Source organism: Ovis canadensis, chromosome 5 (genome assembly GCF_042477335.2).
Source record: "Ovis canadensis isolate MfBH-ARS-UI-01 breed Bighorn chromosome 5, ARS-UI_OviCan_v2, whole genome shotgun sequence".
Lineage (NCBI taxonomy): Eukaryota > Metazoa > Chordata > Mammalia > Artiodactyla > Bovidae > Ovis > Ovis canadensis.
The window spans coordinates 62,837,978-62,862,045 of NC_091249.1; the positions used below are offsets into that span (position 1 = coordinate 62,837,978).

Genomic DNA, 24,068 nt, shown 5'->3' on the forward strand with positions numbered 1-24,068 from the left:
GCAAAGTGCACTTAGGCTGTGTGCTCCAGATACTCACAGTCTAGTGAGAGTTATAGACACATCATAAATGACTACAGCAAAAGTGCTGTCATCTTAATCTTATTTGCCTAGACACACTTCTCAATAACTAAATTGTAATAAAGGCAAAATTGAATCAAGTGGGAGCAAATTTAGAATTAAAATACTTTGTTAGCATAATGCCATATAATCACTTTTTATAAATGATGCCCCAGATATGTTCTGTGTATATATTCTGTGCACGTACTATCCTGTGTGTCAACTCTAGTCGTAATTTTTGGGGATGCATTTTATGGTTTTAAATTCCTACCCACAATGCCTCATGGCTTCCAGTAGATGGCAGCAGTTCAAGATATCTTTAAGTTTGTTTGTTTGTTTTTTTTTTTGAATCAACTGTTAATTTAAAAAAAAGATTATCATAAGAGAAAATTACCTTTCAGGTGACAAGCATCCTTTCATAAGTAGGAATGCTTTGAAGTACAGAGTGAATATAATAGAGTGCATTTTAACAGTTTTTCTTGATTTTTCTTTCCTTTGTCTCACCTCTTTACTTTGGCTTGGGTAAAGACAGTGTTAAGTCAAAAGTCTATGATGTTAGAACTGAATTTTTACCCCGGAACCTTAAACATTAAATGAACTTATAGCAAATTCTTAAGATATATCTTACAATTAACTGGCACTGTTGTTTTTCCCCTTCAAATTTGACAGTATTAGCTACTGGCCTCATTCAAGGCAATAAAGGTTACATTTTGCCCTAAGTTGAGTAGTTTCTATTAGAGGTCACTTAACCTCTTTAGGGTACAGTGAAACTTCATTCATAAAAGGAGGGGATTGGACTAGATGCTTATAGGTCTGTTGAAGTTCTGTGACTGTTAAAATCCTGTGACCATTCCTTCCTCCTTCCTATTGGTCATTGTGAAGAAGGCATTGTGTGTTCAGTTTTGACCAGAGAAATAACTGCAGTAACTTAGTCTGGTAAGAAAAACTGTCAGCTGTAATGTAGGTTAATATTAAACTGAAGGAATCATATGTTCAGTTTTGAAACGGATGATTTTTTGAAAAAGAAAGAAGAAATGTGTATTTATTGGAAAAGGGCAGGCTCTTTTAAGGAGGGAAAAAACTTAGCATTTAAATTGAAATCCATAAGAACATAGTCCCTATAAAGAAAAATAAAGGCAGAATATTTGTGCAGACATTTATTGGTGTGAGGATGGATTGGATCAAGTGGAAAGTCTATGGAAGGCCAGTAGATCCTGTCCTGCGACTGTTGATGTTAGGCCTTGTACCTATAGCTTACTTGTGACCTGACTTTATTCATCAGTGGTAAATCTCAATTTGAGTGGAGTTGGGGGAGTAAGGGGAGACAGAGGAAGAATTTATTTTTTAGGGGGCAGTTGTATCTTAAAGAGTGGCTTTTTTGGGACAGATTGCTGTCATCTCTTACAGAATACCTGAAGGTCTTTGAGGTAATAAAGTCTCTTAATTTGGAATTAGCAGAATAAACTTGAGACTGAATCATTTATAAACTTCGAAATGTATAAGGTGAGGACAGTTGAAACTGATGATAAATGACTTTTCTGAAACCTTGACAACAAAAGTCAGTGCTTTTGTGTGTGTGTGTGTGTGGTGAAACAGTTCTGTTACTATCATGTGACAGTTTTACACTCTGTACATAGAAAAAGAGTGCTGATGTTTATTTTTCTTGTAATTCTCATTTGGTAACTTACTATTATGATATATGTTGACCTTTAGATATTCAGATTAAGTAGCATGAACATGATTTTTGTGCTAACATATTTCTGTTTGCATTTGAGATATCATACCGTATTCAGACCACTTCAGCTTGATAGTATTGCTTCCAGTGCCTTCTTTAAGAAGTAATCCACCATCAGCCAACTTGTGTGGGATGTCCCTCATCTGCCAAGTATAACTTTGTTTCAGGCATTAAAATTTTTTGTGTTATATATTGGTGTTTCTAAACAGCATTTTCCTCACCTTCTTGAATATTGAAGGAAATAGAGATGACACTAATAGTCACTAACGCTTCCTTTGCAGAAACAAATCATTGTGGACCCCTTGAGCTTCAGTGAGGAGCGCTTTAGGCCTTCCCTGGAGGAGCGCTTGGAAAGCATCATTAGTGGGGCTGCCCTGATGGCTGATTCATCCTGCACCCGTGATGACCGGCGTGAGAGAATCGTGGCAGAGTGTAATGCTGTCCGCCAGGCCTTGCAGGACCTGCTCTCAGAGTACATGGGCAATGTGAGTAAGAGGAATTTTCTCTGACAGGTGTTGGTTCTGAGGTGTTTTTCAAAACTTTCTTTGAAGTAACAATAGTTTTCTGTAATAATTGTTGGGTCTGAGGTATTTTAACTGTAACTGTCAAATGTGTTTTTAGCTTATTGACTTTTGGGTGGAGTAAAATTTTTCAAGGAGTGGATAGATAGCTTACTGTGTGTCCCCTTTCTCCTCAACTTTTTAGTGTGAAAAATTTTAAGCTTATAGAAATACAGTAAACCCTTTATCTAGATTCACCAAGTAACAGATAAATATGTTTGTGTGTATAAATATATGTGTGTGTGTGTGTGTGTGTGCATATATACACCCCTTTTTTCTATGAAACATTTGAAAGTAACTTGTAGAAATTGTATTTCTTCATCTCTGTCTACATATTTCAGCGTGTGTCTACATGGATAGTAACCTTCAACACCCCTGAAATTCTTTTACCACATCTAGGTGACCATATAATTTTGAGCAAAAGGGAATATTGAAAATATTTATAAAAGATGAAGTTTCTTGAATGAACTGTATACAATGTGATAAGACTAGGTTTTTGCCAAGTAGAGCAAAGTCGGACATGACTGAGCAACTGAACTGAACTGTTGTGTTAGGTGAAGTGAGTAGTGTTTTTGAACTCTTAAGATTTGTGTTTAAAAACCAATACTGTGAAATTTAACACCTTTTTTTTTTTGGCTGTGGAAAACACTGTACTTGTTTTCTCTATCAGTAATGTCTTTTTTACTTCCTTAAGACTGTTCCATTTCAATTATTTAATGCTGGTTTAGGGTTACTATAGTTTAGATCTTGTATCCAATATTTTACTGTGGTAAAGAAGGAATAAATTAAAAATTATAGTGAATCATTTTAAAGGGAAGAAGGACAATGCAAATTATTTCTAACTAGTGATTTTTGTCTACTTAATAGTTTTCAGGAAAAGATCTTTGGTACTTTCTCATATGTTCATTTGCCATACATCTTGTTTGTTCATTTATATTCTTACACAAGTGAACATATAATGGTGGGTCATGATAGAATTCCTGGGGTGAAGATGAATGCCTTCCTGTGTTTATCTTGTGTCTGCCACATTGTGAAATTAGTCAAGCACTTTGAATTTTTTTAAGCCATTGCCATGTTTTGATCCTATGCAGTCTACCTCAGAAAAATGAGATTAGAGGCTTAGTTAAATCAGATGGAAAAAGCAGTTGATAAGTCAACAGTGAAAATGTGGGATGCATTTAAAAACCCATACGTAAGCCTGGAAATCAGAAAATACAAAAAATGAATTATTTGAAGACTAACTCAATGATATTGGAGTCTTAAAGAGGGAAACAAAGGCCTCATGGCATGTATGTGCATCAGTTCCCTGCTATCATGTGCAGTGCTGAAGTGATGCGAAAGTGTCTAATAGTTATGATTGGGAAACCACTTTAAAAACAGCCTTTTTAGGGGAGAGTATGTGGTAAATCTGTTCTCGTTGCTCCATACCAGAGCTTCCTTATCAGTCTAAAAAAATATTCCTTCAGTCTTAGGTTTGGTCAGGTCTTGGGCTAGTCACCTCTTGGATTCTTTAAATAGTACTTTGTATTTTGTGCCATGGATGTAAGTAAAAGTGGGAAATATTCATTTATGCTGAAGATATGGGGACCATAATAGCCATCTTACATAACATCTTACTCTGTAAGTGAAAGCTAGAGCAGTGATTGATGTTGGGTAGAATTTAAAGGATTATGATGGGGCTTTTGAAGGGAATTATGTCAAGATTCAGAAATACATTTTAGAAAAAAATTTCTGAGCATGTTTCTCCTAAAGATAAAAATATTTTAATAGTTCACTTGAATTGACTCACATAACAGTGATCAGGCTGTGTCTTGTCCAGAAGTATTGGAGTGAGGATAAAGTGGGAGGGCAGTGAAGCACATTTGAAGAAACCTTAGGGTAAAAGGATCTGCAAGAAGCAGCATCAACTGGGGATAGGGTTTGCTTATTCACGAAGCATTCAAAAACCTCCAGTGACAGTCAGAACTTACCTGGCAGTATCTTCTTGTCACTCAGTTCATACTGTGTGTCATCTGCAGAGTAGTGTGCTGGACACTGTGTAAGAGGAGGAATGAGGCTCTGGTCCTTCCCTTCAGAAACGTACAGCATCTCTACAGTACATTTTTTGGGAGTGCCATCATAGATTTTACTAAAATACCATGGGAATTGCAAGGAGGGTGAGTTTATTTCTAGCTGGGAAACATGAGGCAATTTATCAAGTATTTATTTTATAGTCTTTGCATTGAGCTTTACCTTGATTTTTAAAAGATGGTTCACTTTCAGTTTTGATTATTTCTTTTGAAAAATATTAGATGAGCAATTATGGTATATGGAGAATTGGGACAGTTTGGATTAATTAAAACTGGTTCAGTACATAGAACTTGTTGATGGAGTGGTAAAAATCCAGAAAGGCTCATGTAGTTTTACTTTTTCCTCTTCTTGAATTCTCCCAGTCATGTCATAATTTTTATAGATACATGCTTCAAAAATTTTGTTGTAATTTCTTGAGCCTACCTTCTTCATCCTGTGTTGCCACTTAAGTTACACTGGTGTTTCCTCTGAGGCAGTGATTCTTTTTTTTTTTAATTTAATGAAGTTTTATTTTCAAAGTGTACAGTTGATAAGATAGGGCAGTGATTCTTAACTTTGGATGGAAATTAGAATCCCTGGGCAATTTTTAGAAATCATGATGTCTAGATTGTACCCAAACTAAGTCAAAATTACCAGATTCAGTGCCAGGCATCAGTATTTTTAAAAGTTCCCCAAGAGATACCATTGAACAGGTAAGGTGGAGAGACTGCTAGGATGGTTTATTACATTTGTCCTTTTTTGTCTCCGTTGCCATTGTCTTATTCCAGGCTCTGTTCATTCACTTTCTCCATTTCCAGTTTGTTCTACCTGCTCAGGTCAGTCTGAGCTTACACGTTCATTATGTTTTTGAAATTCCCTTCCTACTTGAGTAAATCTAACCTGCTCTTCGTTCAAGGCTCACATTGTGTCCCCCCTGCCCCCCGCCCCCATCTCTTTGCTGAAGGCCATTTCAAACTACACCATTCTATATTATTTCTTGCTACTTGAAGCAAGTAGCGCTCAATTGTTCTTGAATTGTTGCTTAATTGTATTTCCTTTATCCGTGCAATTTCTGCAGCTTGGTTTTAAACTCTTTAAAGATGGGCCTGTTTTAAAAATATTCTTTCAGGGTCCAGTGTAATGCTAGAAGAGATACTCAATAGGTGCTTGCTTCATAAGAACTCATGCTGACTTGGGGAAAAATGGATAAAGTAAACAGTTTGGGATATTCTTGGTGCTAGGAATACATTAGTGAAAAAAATAAAGATTCTTGTTCTTATTGGTCACATTCTGGAGCGTTATGGAGGAGGAGGCCATGGGTGGTTTACCCTTGCTTCTGGTAGATTTTTCAGTTTTTCAGTATACAGATGACATTTTTGGAAAAAATTAAATCAGATACTCTGAAATAAGCAGTGAGGGTAAATGATTATAAGGTGGGGGCCCAACTCTCTTTTAAAGGCTGCAAGGGCCAGAAGGTCAGCAGCCTTGATGCTGCTTCTTGCATTGTAGTTCGGAGAGTTAACAGGTGATGTTAGATCTGTTGCTGACTTACTCTGAAGCTTTAAGAAACATTGATGTTAAAAATAATTCATTTGACTCCTGCTTTCTTAACATTATGGAAATACTTCAGATGCCTGACAGTGGAGGGTTTTTGACTGTTCATTGGATCTCTGTAGTTTCACAAATGACTTCCCAGGTTTCCTTGATATGAAATGTGGTTATTGTGGTTAAGTTTAATTGGTTCTTGGTTTATCAACCTAAGATTATTCTGCCTGTGAGGATTCTAGGGAAGGAAAAACAGCTTGGATGGGTTTAAAAGTGAATGGATTGAAAGTGAAATGTAATTGAATTTGAAAAAAGTTATTGCCACTTTGTTTATTTTTCCTAATTGAAAGTCACACATGTGCATTAAATTATTGAACCACCATTGCTACTAACATTTAGGTATATGTATTTCCAGTTTGTCCATTTTCTTGTATGCATTGTTTTCTAAATTTTAAAATAATGTTTTAACCCCCTTAATGTTCTCTACATAGTCATAAGATATTCATAGAATGTTCAGACTGTTAAGTTAATGGGACATCAGTATGGATGGACCTGGAGGATATTGCTGAGTGAAATAAGCCAGACACAAAGGACAAATCCTCTATGATCCCACTTCCATGAGGTTCCTAAGAGTTGTTAAATTCATAGAGACAGAAAGGAGAGTGGGAGTGCCAGGCACTGGGGGAGATGGGAATGTTGAGTTACTGTTTAATGGGAACAGAGTTTCAGTTTGGGAAAATGAAAAGTTCTGGAAATGGATGTGGTGATGGCTACACAGTAATATAAATGTTCTTAAGACTTGTGACCTATATGCTTAAAATTGACTAAGATGGTAAATGTTATGCTATGCAGTTAACATAATAAAAATAATAATGAACAAAATGAAAAAACAAACAACCTGAATGTTAATTGTTAAATGTTAACAATTTTAAATTTAACAGTGTTAAATGTTAAACCAGGGTTTAACCTGGTTAACAGGTTAAAACCGGCTACTAGTTTAATGTGTTCAAATTTGTTTCTTAAATGTGTACTTGACTTTGGAGCCCAATTCTGTGTTATAATATTCTCTGAAGATATTTCAGTGCCAGTGAAACACCTCCTTCTGAAGAGCTCTATACTTGGTACAGCTGAATTCTTTATTTCACACTCTTCCTTCTGCTAAGGGATATGCTAATCCTTAATGTGGTCCTTTCTTCCTTTGTTAGGTCATGTGCTTTGAGTTTTTCCCAGTAGTAGAATTTATTAGGACCAAACTTATTTGTTTCTATTACCATACTCATATTCCCCTCAATAAACAAGTGAACAACTCTTCCCCCCAATCCAAAACCCTCTTCCCCCACCCAGTCTGAAAATTCTTAACACAATGTCTGAAACATAAAAGACCTCAGTCTTTGAAGTGAATTCCATTTGGGTGTGTTTTGTTTGTTTTTTTGCCACATGCACAGCTGATGGGATTTTAGTTCCCTCACTGGGGAGCAAACCTAGTACCTCTGCAATGAAAGGGCAGAGCCCTAACCATCACACCACTAGGGAATTCCCAGAATTCCACTTGGTTGGGACCTTAGCAATCTTGTCTAGCAGTTCAGTCATGTGCTGAGTTACTAGAATTAGAATTTGTGATAGGTGAGAAGAAGTACATGTCTTGGGCTTGAGTAGCTTTAGCTTGGTTCCATCCAGTGTGGTAACCAGTAGGCATACGTGGCTATTGAGCACTTAAAATGTGACAGATCCAAATTGAGATGTGCTGTGAGTGCAGACTATACACCAAATTTCCAAGACATACTTCAGTGAAAAAGCTGTAAATACCTCTATCTCATTGATAATGTTTTGGATATATTGGGTTAAAATTTGTTCTTAAACGTATTTTTTTACCTGTTTCTTTCTACCTATGGCTACTTGAAAATTTTAGATTATATATGTAGTTTTTATTTCTTGCTTGCCTTATATTTCTCTTGGATAGTTACAACTACTGCATAGCCAACCAGTTAAGAGGAGTAGCTAAAGAGTTAAGCCATCAACTTTTTCCTTCAGTGTCTGGATGGTAACTTACATAGTAGCTATTATAGCTTGTATTTTTTTATACTTTAAACTAGTTTTAGGCAGAATAAAATTGGTACAGCTTAAGACCTGGTGAGGATGATATTGCTTAAGGTTAAATTTGTCTTTGTTCTTGCCCTGAAACATTGGAGGCAGTGATTTTAGGACCTTTAAAGAGTAATGAAGTAACTAGACATTTTTTGTATTGGACTGGGCCTGTATTTGAGGGGTTTGATTATGTTAACATATCAGGTATAAAATTTTTATCTGATTAAGATAATAGATATGGAATGTATGAATAAGGTGCAGTTAATGTTCGCTCTCAAAGATATATTGTTATTGCAGTGAAGGGAAGCACTTAAGCTAGATGCTGATCTCTTCTCAGTTTTGCAAATGCTTTCCTGGAACCACTTTAGCAGAGCCAGAGCTTCCAAGCTTTGGAAGGACTCTTCGAAGAGCTTGTTACTGCATTATTTTGTGGCTACATTTCCTAATTTTCAGAATTAGAATAAGTTATTTTATTTCTGATTATAAAATTCTCTGTTCATTATATATCACCATTTTTGGTATATAGCATGCCAGACTTCATTTGGACTGTGTGTGTATGTACACATTTATCTGTTCTTATTGTTTCTTTTTTTGATAGCAGAACTAAGGATTATTGTACTATTATAGTACTTACCATATACTGGTCATTGTGCTGAGAGACAGATATTATTACCTGTTTGACTACCATAATAACCCTTATTGAATTGTTACTTGCTCAGAAATGTAATCATATAGCTGCGGTTTGAACTCATATCCCTGTGATCCGAAAAATCTGAACACTTACTACTTTTATTATAATGCATCTTTGTAAGTCAGAAAATAAGATTTTATACCATCATCTTTAATAATCATGGAATTTTTCACTGTATAGCTCTATAAATGAAACTTACTACCAAAATACTTTACAGTAAATAAGGTAAACCCAGGTCTTGTATAGCTGCTTGAAGTGAGCTAAACAAGAAAGGAAAGCTCTTTTAGAGTATCCTGCAAAGCTAGACTCTCTGGTGTTGCTTGATGTCATAGATGTTTCAGTTGGTTCTGTGATATGCAGCTATAGGGCCTGAGTTTCGTTATATAAACGCTACAATTTCCATCTTTGTGTGAACCCTTGGGTTTCCTGCAGTAGATTCTTCCCTGTATTGCTAGTCCGTAGTTCTGTAGCTATATGATTTTATTGATTGGTTAGTGTAAGCTTCGGAGAAGGCAATGGCATCCCACTCCAGTACTCTTGGCTGGAAAATCCCATGGATGGAGGAGCCTGGTGGGCTAGAGTCCATGGGGTCGCTAAGAGTCAGACACGACTGAGTGACTTCACTTTCTCATGCACCGGAGAAGGAAATGACAACCCACTCCAGTTTTCTTGCCTGGAGAATCCCAGGGAAGGGGGAGCCTGGTGGGATGCCGTCTATGGGGTCGCACAGAGTTGGACACGACTGAAGCGACTTAGCAGCAGCAGCAGCAGTGTAAGCTTTTCTGTGATCTGCCTAGCATATTTGGAGAATTTAGGTACAAATAGATGTTGCATTGAATGCAAAATTCAAACGTGTAGGACTTCTTCCTCTTGACATTTATGTAATTTGGAAAGCATATTTGTCAAAAATTGTATGATTTTCTTGTGGTGTGAGATGAGAAGTTTAAAAGACCTTAAGTCTGAGGAAGATGTCTCTAGTTGTATTTTATGTTGCTTTCTAAGAGGTGTGAGGTACTTCTAGCTATGCCACTCTGGCATTATGAATTGCAGTATATAACAGGCAAGATCTAACCTTTTGTACACAGAAAGATGCATGTTTATATGTTAGATAAGATGGCACTGGCTTAATGGAGCAGTAGTGGAGCGATCTCTTGAAATTAGGATGATGGAGCAGGGCCAGAAGCCTGTCCAGTGTCAGGCTGCATATGAATTGAGTTTTAGCCTTTACCTTAATAATGTGATGCCTTTTTTTTGAGGTAATGATTCATTTAGGACTAGTTTGACTGAGAGAGTGAGTTGTTGGAGGGAGGAGGGTACTTTGTTTACTACAGTATATACTTGTAGCAAGTCTTGATCAAAACAGTCAGTTAGGAACAGTGTTGGTCCGAAGAAGACCTTTAGTGATGACCTGGCGGTGAGAACAGGCACTCTGGTCGGAGATACATGTAACACACCAACTTACTGTGACCTAGGAAAGGCTGCCAAAGATGTCTTCAACAAAGGATATGGATATGTCATGGTCAAAATAGATCTGAGAACCAAGTCATGTAGTGGAGTGAAATTTTCTACTTCTGGTCATGCACTGATAAAAGGAAAGCATCAGGCAACCTAGAGACCAAATACAGGATCTGTGGACTGACCTTCACCCAGAAGTGGAACAGACAGAAATCACTTGGGAGAATAAGTTGGCTGAAGCTTTGAAACTGACTCTTGATCCCATATTTGTACCAAACACAGGGAAGAAGAGTGGGAAATTGAAGGCCTCGTATTAATGGGATTGTTTCCATTTTGGCAGTAATGTTGATGTAGATTTTTCTGACCAGCCATCTGTGGTTGGACTGTGTTGGCCTTTGAAGGTTGGCTTGCTGGCTATCAGATGAGTTTTGACACAGCCAAATCCAAACTGTCACAGAATAATTGTGCCCTGGGTTACAAGGTCACAGACTTCTAGCTGCACACTCTTGTGAATGATGGCACTGAGTTTGGGGGGTCGATCTACCAGAAGGTGAATGAGAAGATTGAAATGTCAATAAACCTCGCGTAGACAACTGGCAGTAACAACACCTGCCTTGGCATTGTTGCTAAGTACAAGCCGGATTGTAGAACTTCTGTCTCTGCTAAAGTAAACAATGCCAGCCTGATGGGACTGGGTTACACTCAGACCCTTTGACCAGGAGTGAAACTGACCCTGTCAGCTCTAATCGATGGAAAGAACTTCAGTGCAGGAGGGCACAAGGTCACACTGGGATTTGAACTAGAAGCTTAATGTGGTTTTGAATAAAGCATCAGCTTTGTTCCTGGAGGTGAAGAGAAATGAACCCACTATGTTTTGACCTTAAATTTCGAAGGTGTGAACTTTTTATTCTTCCAAAGAATTGTAATCCTCCTGTAATCCAGCCCTCACTGAAGTTCAGGTACTGAGTCCATCTTAAGGGAGGTGCTTAAAGGCACGCCTGGAGGTTGTCACGTTCGTCCACATTTCAGTTCAGTTCCTCACTGTTCTTTTTAGTGTGTTCTTCAGTGATGGTGTAGTGTCATGTTACAAAGGAGTTGACCATCATGTCCTGCATGTCCCACACCACTTTTTCATGATTTGGTAATATATTGACCTCTGTATGGTAGTAGAAATCTTTGGTTTTGCATCAGAGTAAAATAAACCCATCACATTTTGGAGGGTGGGGAAGGCCAGTTATCTCTGTGATAGTGTTTGCATTATCCTTTTTCTTCAACTATTTATCAGTGATATTTGACCTTGAAAGTATAGAATTATAAATTTTAGAATTTAAAAGTAACATTAGTTATCATAGTGACAAATTAAACTTAGTAGGTAAAGTCTTGCCTGCCATCTGTTTTTGTAAACTTTATGGGAACGTAGCCATGCTCGTTCGTTTATGTACAGTCCATGGCTGCTTTCCCACTGCAGTGACATAGTCACGTTGTTGTGACAGAGATGGAATGGCCCTGAAAGCCCACAGTATTTGCTGTCTGGCCCTTTACAGAAGTTTGCCAAACTTTAATCTAGTCCAGCCAACTAATTTTTTTGAAGGTTTTAAAATACAAACTCAGTTTTTCTTATTGGATATGATATCATTTAGGTTATATATTTCTTCTTTGATAAATTCTTAAAGTTAGTTGCTTTTAAGGAATTGGTCCATTTTATCCATTTAATCAAGTTTTATATGAGAAAATTGTTTGCAGCAGTCTCTTATTATCCCTTCACTGTTTGTGGGGAGTCTGTAGCCACATTCTCTAATTCATTTCTAGTGTAGGTAATTTGTGTCCAGTCTCTCTATTTTCTTTGCCAGTCTTGCTGTAGGTTTATCAATTCTATTTATCTTTTGAAACAACCAGCTCTTTATGGTTTCATTGTGTGTGTGTTCTTCCTCTGTTATTTTCAATTTCACTGATTTCTGTTCTTCATTGTTTCTTCTGTTTCCTTTAGGTTTATTTTGTTCTTTTTCTAGTTCCTTGAGGTAGGAAATTAGGTTATTGACTTGAGACCTTTTCTCTTTTTTAGTGTTAAGATTTAGGGCAAATTTCCATATAAGCCCTGCTTTGTCTTCATATTTCATTTTTGTTTAGTTTAAAATGTTTAAAAATTTTCCTTGAGTTTTCCTCTTTGACCAGTGGATTGTTTGTAAGTACAGTATGTTTAGCTTCCAAGTATTTTCTTGTCAAATTTCTGTTACTGATTTCTTGTGTATGTGTGTGCACAGTTGTGTCTGACTTTTTGTGACACCGTGGAATGGAGCCCGCTATTCTCCTCTGTTCATGGAATTATCCAGGCAAGAATACTGGAGTGGGTTGCCATTTCCTACTCTAGGGGATCTTCCCAACCCAGGGATCGAATCCTTATCTCCTGCATTGACAGGCGGACTCTATCTCTGTGCCACTTAGGAAGCCTTTACTGATTCCTAGCTTAATTCAAATTCAGTATGGTCAGAGAACATATTTTGCAGGACTTTAATTTTTTAAATTATTTATTGAGATTTGTTTTATGACCCAGTAGTGCTACCTTTGTGATATTCTATCTGTACTTGACTGTGGGTTGTTTTTTTTTTGCTATTGTTGGTTGGGGTGTTCCTGTAATATATATGCTAATTAGATTCAGGTTGATGACATTGACCGATTCAGTTGGTTTAGTACTTCTGTACCTTGATTGTTTGTTTATTTGTTTATTTAGAGTCTGCTTGTTCTGATAGTTACTGAGACGGATACAGCCCTGTCTGCCAACTGTAATTGTGACTTTGGCCCTTTTTTATTTCAGTTCTCAAGATTGCTACTCTGTGTATTCTCGCCAGGGTTTTTAGTTGCAGTCATTGGGATAGACAGGGTGAAATGTGTTTACTCCATCTTAATCAGAACTAAAACCAATCACCTATTTTCAAAACAGCCTAAAACCTGGAGGTAACTTGGCTCTGATCATACCCAGGTAAGAATAGTTAAGATTAGAATTGAGAGTTCTGATTTTTAGTCCAGAGCTATTTTTGGTGGTCTCTTTCATATGTGATGCCAAGGATGGTAGGTAATAATGCTTACATCAAATAGGTAAAGCTTGATCCAGTGGCCTCCCCCATAGCTGTTTTCTCAGCTTTCAGACAGCCATTAATAGCTGCCCTTCTGCCTGACTTTGTTAGAAGGCACAGAGAACCACTCAAGACCAAGCAAAATGAAGAAGATGGGAAAACTGATGGTGGCAATGCAAAAATACGAAAACGCCTTGAGAGAAAAGAGCATTTAATTAACTGTAGCCTGGAACAGGGTGAACAGGGATCTGGGTAGTCAGTGACTGAAGCTGCTGTCCTGTCTTCTTGGCTCTGGGTGATACCTTGGTTTCTTGCTCTGTCTGTAGCAGAGAGCCAAAGCAGCAGTCTCCACCCTCAGTCTGCATCATCTTGTAGTTCAAGCATCTAATCTTAGCTGACAGAAGATCTTATTCCCACCCCACCTCATTTTAGTGTGGAAAGGAAAAGGGATGCCATGTTTGACATGAGCACAAAACTAGAAAATGCTGTGTACATGTGCAAATTGGTATTGTTTTGGAAAATTAATAATACAGTTCCTCCTTCCTCATCTATTCTTTTTACTTTTGGCAAAGTTGTCATGTTGAGAATAAATCGATTCATTGAAAATAGTGTCATTGTTTAAATGTAGCAAATTAGGCATTTTATCTTTTTTAATAAAATAAGCCTGTCTGTCTAGAATACCCATATAGGACAAAAATTTTAAATTAAAAGCTTATCAATCATAACTTTCTACCCTAATATTTTCTGTCCAGTCATCTTAAAATTTTTTTAAATTTAAATTGGTTGTTTTAGAGGACCTAAGGTAGTTAAAAAGAACTCATTGAGTTTCCAGACTGTCCTTGCCAGAGACAGATGTGGCCCTGGCTGCCAGGAAATTTCTTTCTGTGATTTCATGCCTGCTCTCTTGAAAGTTACTTTGGTTTTTGTATTTCTTCATCACAAAAATCAGTGGAATGTGATGTTTTTCTTCTCTGAGTGGATGTCCCTTTTTTTTTCTTTTAATGTTGAATCTGTGTTCACATCAGATGACTGCTAAATAAGTACTTCACAGCTGATAATTTACTTATTTTAAAGTGGAATATTCAGTATTTAGAACCAGAGACTGCTAAGAACGGATTTTGTTTGGCCAGTCTCTGAAAACAGCATAAGACCTTTTTGTAATGGTGTAATTTGGAAATGTACCATAAAGAAGATATTTCACTTGAGTTGCTTTATGCTAAAATAATAACTAGTCAGTAAATTGTCTTACAAGTATTATTTTCAGATGGGTTGAAGTGATTGACCTCCTGGTTTACTTCAGTTGCAGATATTCTAACTTCGGATTTTTAATTTGCGGTTTGTACTTATAGATGCAGTGTGGCATCTTACTTCAAGGCTTTCTTGCTAACAGTTCTTTAAATTTAACTCCAGAACTTACTTATCCTGAATTATTTCTCCCTGCTTTGAAGGAGAATTATTGGTTTTGTAGATTCACATAAACTCATCTTCTAGGAATAAAAAGATCTGTGTTTTGACTTGCCCTTGTTTCTATATGGACATTGCATAACCTGAAATATTTTATAAGAAAAATTCTAGATGTTTGATCAGTGTACCCAACTATAATCTTTAAAGCTCCTAACAATAAATGCACTTGTTGCTGGGAAATAGATGTATGTGTTTATGTTGCCTTTAAGATTCTGTATTGGTGAAAATACTGGAAAATTGTTTAGTTTTTTAAAGTTGGTCATTTATATATACTTTTACTGAGTCATTTTTTTTGGTGATAAAGGAATCCCTTGTACCCTTAAACCTTTTCAAACTTGGTTTATCTTAGGCTACCAAAATTTCTTAATTTAGAAAGTGGACTTCAAATCATTAGTAAGACATTTGTTGAATTATTCTGTTTCAAAGCAATATTGAACTTTGTAGCATTTACCAAAAACTTCCATTTAAAAGTGGAATTCTAATCACAGTATTTGTTAAAACGGATTCCATTGACTAGCTCTTATTTGCTATCTGTAGATCTTTCATTTTGGCAAACTCCAGAGCACGAATCAAACTTTTTTTTTTTTACTTAGTTTTCCCTGCCAGTGCAAAATTAATTATTTTCTTAAAACCACTCTGAATCAAGAATTACAGTAGTTTGGGAATTCTCTGGTGTCCAGTGGTTAGGACTCTGCCCTACCACGATCCCTGGTCAGGGAACTAAGATCCCACCCATGCTGCTGCTCCTGCTAAATCACTTCAGTCGTGTCCGACTCTGTGCGACCCCATAGACGGCAGCCCACCAGGCTCCCCTGTCCCTGGGATTCTCCAGGCAAGAACACTGGAGTGGGTTGCTATTTCCTTCTCCAGTGCATGAAAGTGAAAAGTGAAAGTGAAGTCGCTCAGTCATGTCCAACTCTTCGCGACCCTGTGGACTTCAGTGCACCAGGCTCCTCTGTCCATGGGATTTTCCAGGCAAGAGTACTGGAGTGGGTTGCCACTGCCTTCTCTCCCCACCCATGAGGTATAGCCAAAAAAAGAAAAAAGTTTTATTAGTTTTAGGGTTTTGATGATAAAGGCCAGTAACTGTATATTTGCAATTTGAGGATTTGGACGAATGACAATTCTTTTAACCCTCAAGATTTGACCATCTGGAGATGAACATAGGTTTATGATGAATGCCTTATGAAATGACATGATGTTGTAGATTTGTTTTAAAATACCCTACCCCAAAACTAACATAACTATTACAAATGAAACAAGAAAGCAGAAAGTTGATGGCTGGTAATACTGCATAAGGAAGTTCTTTTTACTAGTCTTAATCTTTTTGGGGTTTGGAAAAATACCGTAATAAAAAGTTAAAAGACATATCTTGTTATTATGGTTATTTGAGTAGATGCCAGCACATTAGATATTTAAGGGCACAGTCTTTGCCATATCTTACAGCCTTTCTGAAGGCATTTGTCAGTCTTGCAGACTCTAAAAGAGTTTGCTTTATTCTATCTAGCCCCCTTCTCAGTCCCCAGTTCTTAGATTAATTAATTCTCTTGGGAATTTGTATGGAAAAATAATGAGAAAACGATGCAGTTAGTAAATGAAAACTGAAGTAAGAGCTTATGCCTTTAAGTAAAGTCAAGGTCATGAGGGGTCATGGCAAAATGAATTTGTGGGTGGGCAGCAGCTGTGAATTAGTTAGGCCCCATGGAGGGTAACGTTGGGTCAGACATTTGAGACTGGAGAGTGGTGCAGCCAGTTAGGAGGAGGATCCTAGGTTTCCTGTATCGCTTCTGAGGCAGGTTGCCCAGCTGTGCTTGGTTTCTTGTGCATTTGTCCTTGAAGTAAACCCTTTGTCACTGTATTTGATTTGAGTTCCTTGATTCTCCAAAAGGAGTGTAACTAGTGTAGTCATTGAATGATGCGGTATTCTAAGCTAAATTGTTAGCAAGCACTTTTTTTAGGTCAGAAGTGGTTGTTACTTAATCATCTAGGCATTCCGTTGTGTACTGCCTCAAGCATTATCACAGCCATTGCCCTCCCTTGAATCATAGTTTTAAATCTCTATCATGTGTAGTAAGAAATTTTTGTTTCTTATCTATACTTGATTATTATTTTTTTTCCAATTTGAATGTGCTTTATTCCCTTTTCTTTCTTTTTTTTTTATTTTTTATTTTTTAAATTTTAAAATCTTTAATTCTTACATGCGTTCCCAAACATGAACCCCCCTCCCACCTCCCTCCCCACGACATCTCTCAGGGTCATTATTGTATAATTTAATAGTGATGTTGCCTTTGTTGTTCAAAACTTTGAATGGAATATAATAAACGATAGTAATTAGCCAGGCCTGCCCCCGCCCCCCTCCCCCGTCACATGACTTACCTCCTATAGACTTCCTACTAATTAAGAAGTTGCCTCAGCACAATTTTAGGTGGCTTTAACAGTATTTTGTTGGCCATAATGGTTTCAGATTCCTTGCTTTCACTGTTGATTATGAAAATACATGGCCTCTAGCTAGGAAAAACGGTGTTTGAATATAAACATTCTTTGTACTGTTGCATCCCGCCCGCCCCCCCTTTTAACCACTCTTTTTGTGGGCAAAAGCCAGAATGGGGCAGTCTGACTTAGAAGAGATAATGCTGGTGCAATAAAGTTTTTTAAAAAAGCACAAATGAAATTATTTTATTATAAAACACTGGAGCAAGTCTAAGACTATACCAAATAGGGTATTCAAAGACAGAAAGACTTGATTGGCATTGAAGAGTGGGTGAAGGAAGAAACAACGATAATAGATACAGAATCAGCAATTAATTATTGTACAGGGGATGGCAAACCTGGCTTGATGGGAACGAAGAACCCTTAAGGTACCATTTCACAAGGAAGATTTATTTGCTAGAAGCAGTCCTCTTTTCTTCTCGCTGACAGAGGTGTTGGGAAATGTTTGCTTTTCCCCTTTAATTTGCACCAATGTAGAAAGTTACTATTCTGATTCTAGTGATAAGCGGCTTATGGAGAGAGGAGTTTTAATCATATTACTTTTATATTATAACATCTTTGATTAACAGCATTCTTGTAAAGTGGTTTTAGCCTTTGATACATTTCCTCAGGCCCCCCAAAATGATCTACTAAAGCAGAAAGGAATGAAACCATTGCATTTAGCCTCTAGACAGCGACACATTAAGGACTAATGACTGCCAAAAGGAAATGTCAGCCACTGAGCTAGTCTACTTTCTTTGGCAGCCGAAAATCCGGTGAATCAAGTTTTTGGGGTGTATATTTAATGTGGGTGGAGGAAAAGAGTGTCTGACATTCTTTAAGGCCCTGTTAATTTTGGCACAGTTGGATTTGGAGCCCATTTCTACTTTTCTAAACCCAAGAAAGGCACGTGCCATAGAATAAGGATGATAACTTATTATGTAGATAGTATTGGATAGACACATTTTAAAATGTGTTTGATGGCTTTGTTTTTATGTATTTTTGTTTGTTTTGGGGGCTAAAAGGTAGGGCATTAATGTGTAGGAGGGAATGTACTTAAAGAGTTGATTGCCTTGAAACCCTTTTTCACAAACAGGAATTACCTGAAGAGTGGATAAAATTGTGATTCTGGAGGTTTAAGGAGCAAATTTAGATTGAATACTAAAAATTACGTTTAAGAAAAGGACAACAAATTTAGGGCATTAAAACTTAAAACCAAGTATGCTCACCATGTCCTGGATATTGAAACTTTAATGTTGCTACTTAACTATTCACATCTAACAATTGGAAGAGTGATAGCTAATGGGTATACAGGGCTCCTTTTTAGGTGGTAAAAATGTTCTAATGATAATGGTTATATTTATCTGTGAATATACTTTATAAAACATCAAGTGGTATACTTTACCTGGGTGAGTTATATATAAATTATGTCTTAATATATACATTATAATAAATACATATATCTTAATACATAAATACGTATCTTAATAAAGCTATTTAAAATAGTCACATGCTTTTTCACATGTATGTATCCTAATGATGTGATGAGTATTTTTAATTATATTTTCTATAGATTCATGCAACTTGTTTATCCTGTGTGAAGGGAAGACTGTTTTCCCCATTTTGAGATGGGGCCTGTGTCTTATTGCCATCAGAATGACTTTGACCACATTAAAAGCCTACATTGTGTATTTAAGTTGGCCTCTTTAATCTTCTGGTTTTCTCTTGAACAAACTAATGGCCTGTAATTTTCTGTGGCTATTTCATCTAAATTATGAGTGTCAAGTAAAGAATTGTTGAATCAAAAATAATTTTAAAAATGGAGAAATCAGATTGAACATGTATCATTTCAGAGTGACTTTTTATTTTGTCTCTGAAAAAGTGGTGGATCTGTACAATATGCATATTGATGGCCCTTAAGCTATCACATTTTAAATACTATGGATTTTTAAATGTGATGATTCTGCATATAATCACTAGAATTTGATTAGCTTAGAACTCTAAGAACTATGAAAAGGAATCAGCTTTTATATTAATTACATAGTCTTTTTAGAGTAAAAACTTTTTTTGATCACAGGAATATAAAGGATTTGAAGGAGGAATTTTGATAGAAATAATGATTCTCATTAAATTATAAATATATATTTCTCATAGCTATGTTCTTGGCCCACTTGACCCAAAAAAGATGTAGCAGAGGTTGTAAGTGAAGTGGCTTGTTTAAAGCAATATTACTTTGTTAGCCTATAACAGATTTTTTTTTTTTCTTTGTGGGTTATTACTTGTAGATCAACAATATGGCTCTTCAGTTTGTGTCATACTGGCTTTTTCTGATCTTTGTGCTACACCTACCGAAACAGCATGGTTGCTGCTGTAGGGTTTGCTTGTGGAGTTAAACTGCAAATCTGTCAACTTTGGTGAACCCAAGGGGCTTATGTATGGTGACATGTAGGCAGAAGTTATCAGCCTTCTTCCAGCTTTCAGTGATTCTTAGACTTCAGAAGTATGTTCAGTTCCATCATAGAAATAACAACAACTATACAAGCTTAAAATAACTCGTGTATAAAATATATATAAAATTGCAGTTACTAACAAGGGTTCAAATTAACCATAATGACTTCTTTTCAGCGTTTTTTCATTTATGTTAACCTGCTAGGTAGTTAGCACATTTTATTTCCCAATGTTTTCTACCAGACCAAACTGTTAGAGGCTCCAAAAACATTCATATGAGGGAAGGAATTTTCAGAAGTTCTTAAGCTTTTTCTGAAACAAGGGGGAAAACTGTAAACATTCATTTTTAGCTGTCATAATTTCTTGCTTAAAATGTCAGTTGAAATAGACAAATATAATCTCTTTTCCCCAGTTTTTATTGGCACTTTGTTTGGGGATATTTGTACCTCCTCCCTTTTTTTTTTTTCCCCTCCCCTTAAAGAAGACTCCCAGAGAGAATGCTAGATGATAGACTTTCAGGCACAGTGGCAGAAAGTAAGAAAAGATGTGTTTTGGTAGATACAGTCACCTTTGGATCAGTGTGGACAGGTGCTATTTTAAGTAGGGAATCTCTCTCTTAAGCTGATGTCCTGGGAGACAGAGCATATGTTTGCTGCCGCAAGTAAATTTTCAATGGATTATAGAAAGGGACTATTTGAGTAGCTCTAGCTCTTAGTTCCAGAGAAGGCAGTGGCACCCCAGTCCATTTTCTTGCCTGGAAAATCCCATGGATGGAGGAGCCTGGTGGGCTGCAGTCCATGGGATCGCTAAGAGTCAGACAAAACTGAGCGACTTCCCTTTCACTTTTCACTTTCATGCATTGGAGAAGGAAATGGCAACCCACTCCAGTGTTCTTGCCTGGAGAATCCCAGGGACCGCGGAGCCTGGTGGGCTGCCATGTATAGGGTCACACAGAGTCGGACACGACTGAAGCGACTTAGCAGCAGCAGCAGCAGCTTAGTTTTGTTGTTGCTGCTTGGAGTTTAGTTCTGATGATGTTGATATTTCTTTATCTGGGGCTGAGGAGTTGAATAGAAGCTGAAAATGACAAAGATTGTATAGGCTAGTGGATTTCTCATTAGTTGTGAAGTTGTCAGGGATGCTTGTGTACATGCTCAGTCAGTTTGTGTCTGACTCTTTGAAACCCCATGGATTGTATCTACTAGGCTTCTCTGCCATGGAATTTTCCAGGCAAGAACACTGGAGTGGGTTGCCATTTCCAACTCCAGGGGATCTTCTCCACCCATGGATTGAACTTGCATCTCTTGAGTCTCCTGCATTGGCAGGCTCATTCTTTTCCATGGCTCCACCTAATGTTACTTATGTTTCTGCAGAGAAATCAGGTGTCTCCTCTGTGTGTTTAAAATTCTTTTTGCTTTGTTGGGATTTAGAGGCCTGCTCTGGGGTGGTGAAATCTACCTAATTAGAAGCTTTGTTTTCCATCCATAGATCTTTGAACTCTGTGTTTACTGATATGTATAGGTTGTTGGCATTAAGGTAAATTTCTTATTGAAAGGATTGTCAGTGGAGTGATGTTGTTCTGTTTCTTGATGGCTTCACTGAACAGGAAGAGTCACTCCCCAGTCTCGATCGTCTAAACACTAAGTTCAGGATGATGGTTGTGCCTACGCACACAGCTTGGTTGGGAGCTTGTGAAACAGCCCCTGCTATTCTTACTACTGCCACGACTACCACTGCTATTCTAATAAAGCTTAGAATTTTAATTAGTTAATACTTTAAGGCTTCTGCTTTTCATTTTTACCTGTCCTGCTTTCCAGTGATTTCTTAGAGTAGTTGCATTTCTCCTGTTGAGTCAAAGACCTTAATTCTACCCTCCCTCCCTTTACCTTCTCCTCTCCTCTCTCTTTGCAGTGGTCAAATTCATTTGGAGAATCTTTTCTTTCTTATGTGCATTCTGGTAATAATATCTGAAGATTGTATTAATTTTTAGGAAATACACCCCTACTGACTGTTGCAGAGGTTATTTCTTTTCATTTGTTTTAACTATCTTGCCTGATGTTGGTGGCCTTATTCCCAGATTCATAATATATTCTCTTTACTGTTAAAACGTATACTTTGCTTGGGTCTGGCACACTTCTTTATAGATAATTCTGAGTTTCCTGGCATGGAGAAGCGAGGTTCTTGACTGTCAGTGTTCATTCTCTGAATTGAGTTTTGTATAGGCATCTCTGTATAAAATCTCTTCATTATTCTTTCCTGCTCATTTTAAATTTATTTGGTGACTGCATTTGAAGTAGATTTCTAAAAATTTGAATACTATGACTATCCATATAATTTCTTTTCTTGTTCTCTCTCTCTTTTTTTTTGCTTCTCTTTATTGCTTTTTGTTTGGCTGTGCCTTGCGGCATGTGGGAACTTAGTTCTCTGACCAGGGGTCCAGTCTGAGTTGGAAGCGCAGAGTCTTAAATCACTGGACCACCAGGAGGTCCTTTCATTCGTTTTTCTACAAGTCATGTTGATTTGCTTTCTGTAGTTTATTGAAACTTCTTTCTAGCACCAGAAGATGATGTTATGAATAAAACTTTTTCTAGTCTTATTAATAAACTCACTAGCTCACTGTTTAAGAGAATTTACACACCCTGCTGCTGCTAAGTCGCTTCAGTCGTGTCCGACTCTGTGCGACCCTATAGACGGTAGCCCACCAGGCTCCCCCGTCCCTGGGATTCTCCAGGCAAGAACACTGGAGTGGGTTGCCATTTCCTTCTCCAATGCATGAAAGTGAAAAGTGAAAGTGAAGTCGCTCAGTAAATGTCCGACTCTTCATGACCCCGTGGACTGCAGCCCACCAGGCTCCTCCGTCCATGCGATTTTCCAGGCAAGAGTGCTGGAGTGGGGTGCCATTGGCTTCTCCTTACACACGTTCAGTCGTGTCTGACTCTTTGCAACCCTGTGGACTGCAGCCCGCCAGACTCCTCCCTCCATGGGATTCTCCAGGCGAGAATTCGGGAGTGGGTTGCCATTTCCTTCTCCAGGAGATCTTCCCAACCCAGGGATTGAACGCAGGTCTCCCGCATTGCAGGGAGGTACTTTAACCTCTGAGCCACCAGAGAAACCCCCTTACACACCTTAGAGCTGGTTAAATAATTAACTGAAAACAATGTTTAGGTGTTGCATATGTAGTATTAGAAAGACACTGGAACAGGTAATGTGAAGTCTAGAAGGTTTCTTTACCCTTTGATGTTTATAATCTTTATTTCTTTTTAGAGTTCTAAAATGGCTGAAGGGAAAAACCTTTGTAGTTAAGCTGGGCTGACTTAGAAGTGAGGCATGTGGGCTGGCTGACATCATCAGTCTTCACTTAGGAGATATGAACAGTTGCCTTCAGATGTTATCTGTGAACTTATTCATCGGATTAATGGTTAGTTGCTTCAGAAATGATATGGGAAAGTGGGAAAGTGTTTCATTTGCTGACTCTGATAGGTTTGTTTTGAAAAATGTAGATCTTTATTGTTAAGCTGAGATCCTTATGACTACGGTATTGCTTTCTACCTAATAAAAGGTTTTTTTAATTCTTAAAATAGTTAATATATTTATATAGTGCAAAATTGAAAGAGTATAAAAGAGTATATAGTGAGTATATATGAAGTCCCCTTTCATTGCTGTTTTCTCTAGCCATCCATTTTTTTCTTCTCATATTTTGTTTCCTTCCAGAAATGTTTTCTGTAGATGCAGTAAAGTACACACCCACACACACACACCCACACACCCACACACACACCATTAAAGATACCTGTTTTGAGAGTTACGTTACTTAATTGTAAAAGAGACTTTAAGATAATCTCCTGACTTCTGCTTGGGTCCCCCCCCCCACCACCACCACCAGAAGTGTTTTCTTAAATATATTCTTTGCTCTTATGACCACTGAATTGCATTCCACAGCCCCCTTTTTTGGTCAGAAGTTTCTGCTATCCTTTCACTCCTAAGAAAGCTGTTCCCCTGTTTGTCATTGCTTTCCTGCTACTTTCTTAGATATTTAATCTGAGGCCTCTGTTTTATTCTCTCTTCTGGGGCATCAGCTTCCGGTCCCTTATTGTGATGAAGTCTGTAAACCTCACATGCTTGGAATGTAGTCATTGTGTCATGTTTCTCGTCTGAATTGTTTTTCAACCAAGTCAGATTGAGTGGCCTTAGGCTAGCTGCTCGGATTATTGACTGTTCTGTGTAATATTGAGATTACTTCTCTTTAACAAATAATTACTATTATGACAGCACATCTTAGTGTATTATCTGTACAGCCAATAGGCATTTACTGTTCTCTTTGAAATGTTTATTTCGGAGTGTCGGATCACTTTACACTTCATAATTTATTACCTTTTCTCATCAGAGATGGTTTATAGTAGTCTTCATTCACTATAATAATTTTCAAGGTTTTATCATTT

The 24,068-nt window shown here is 37.4% G+C and overlaps 1 protein-coding gene and 1 pseudogene across 3 annotated transcripts in view; both read left to right on the forward strand.

The window, feature by feature from the left end:
* Positions 1–24,068, forward strand: part of CTNNA1 (catenin alpha 1) — a 332,863-nt gene that overhangs the window by 227,170 nt on the left and 81,625 nt on the right. For all 3 annotated transcript variants that reach the window (XM_069592164.1, XM_069592165.1, XM_069592163.1), the window contains one exon: positions 2,074–2,277. In XM_069592164.1, coding sequence (XP_069448265.1) covers positions 2,074–2,277 — 204 coding nt within the window. The remainder of the gene's footprint in view (positions 1–2,073; positions 2,278–24,068) is intronic.
* On the forward strand, positions 10,210–11,060 carry LOC138441344 (voltage-dependent anion-selective channel protein 3 pseudogene; annotated as a pseudogene).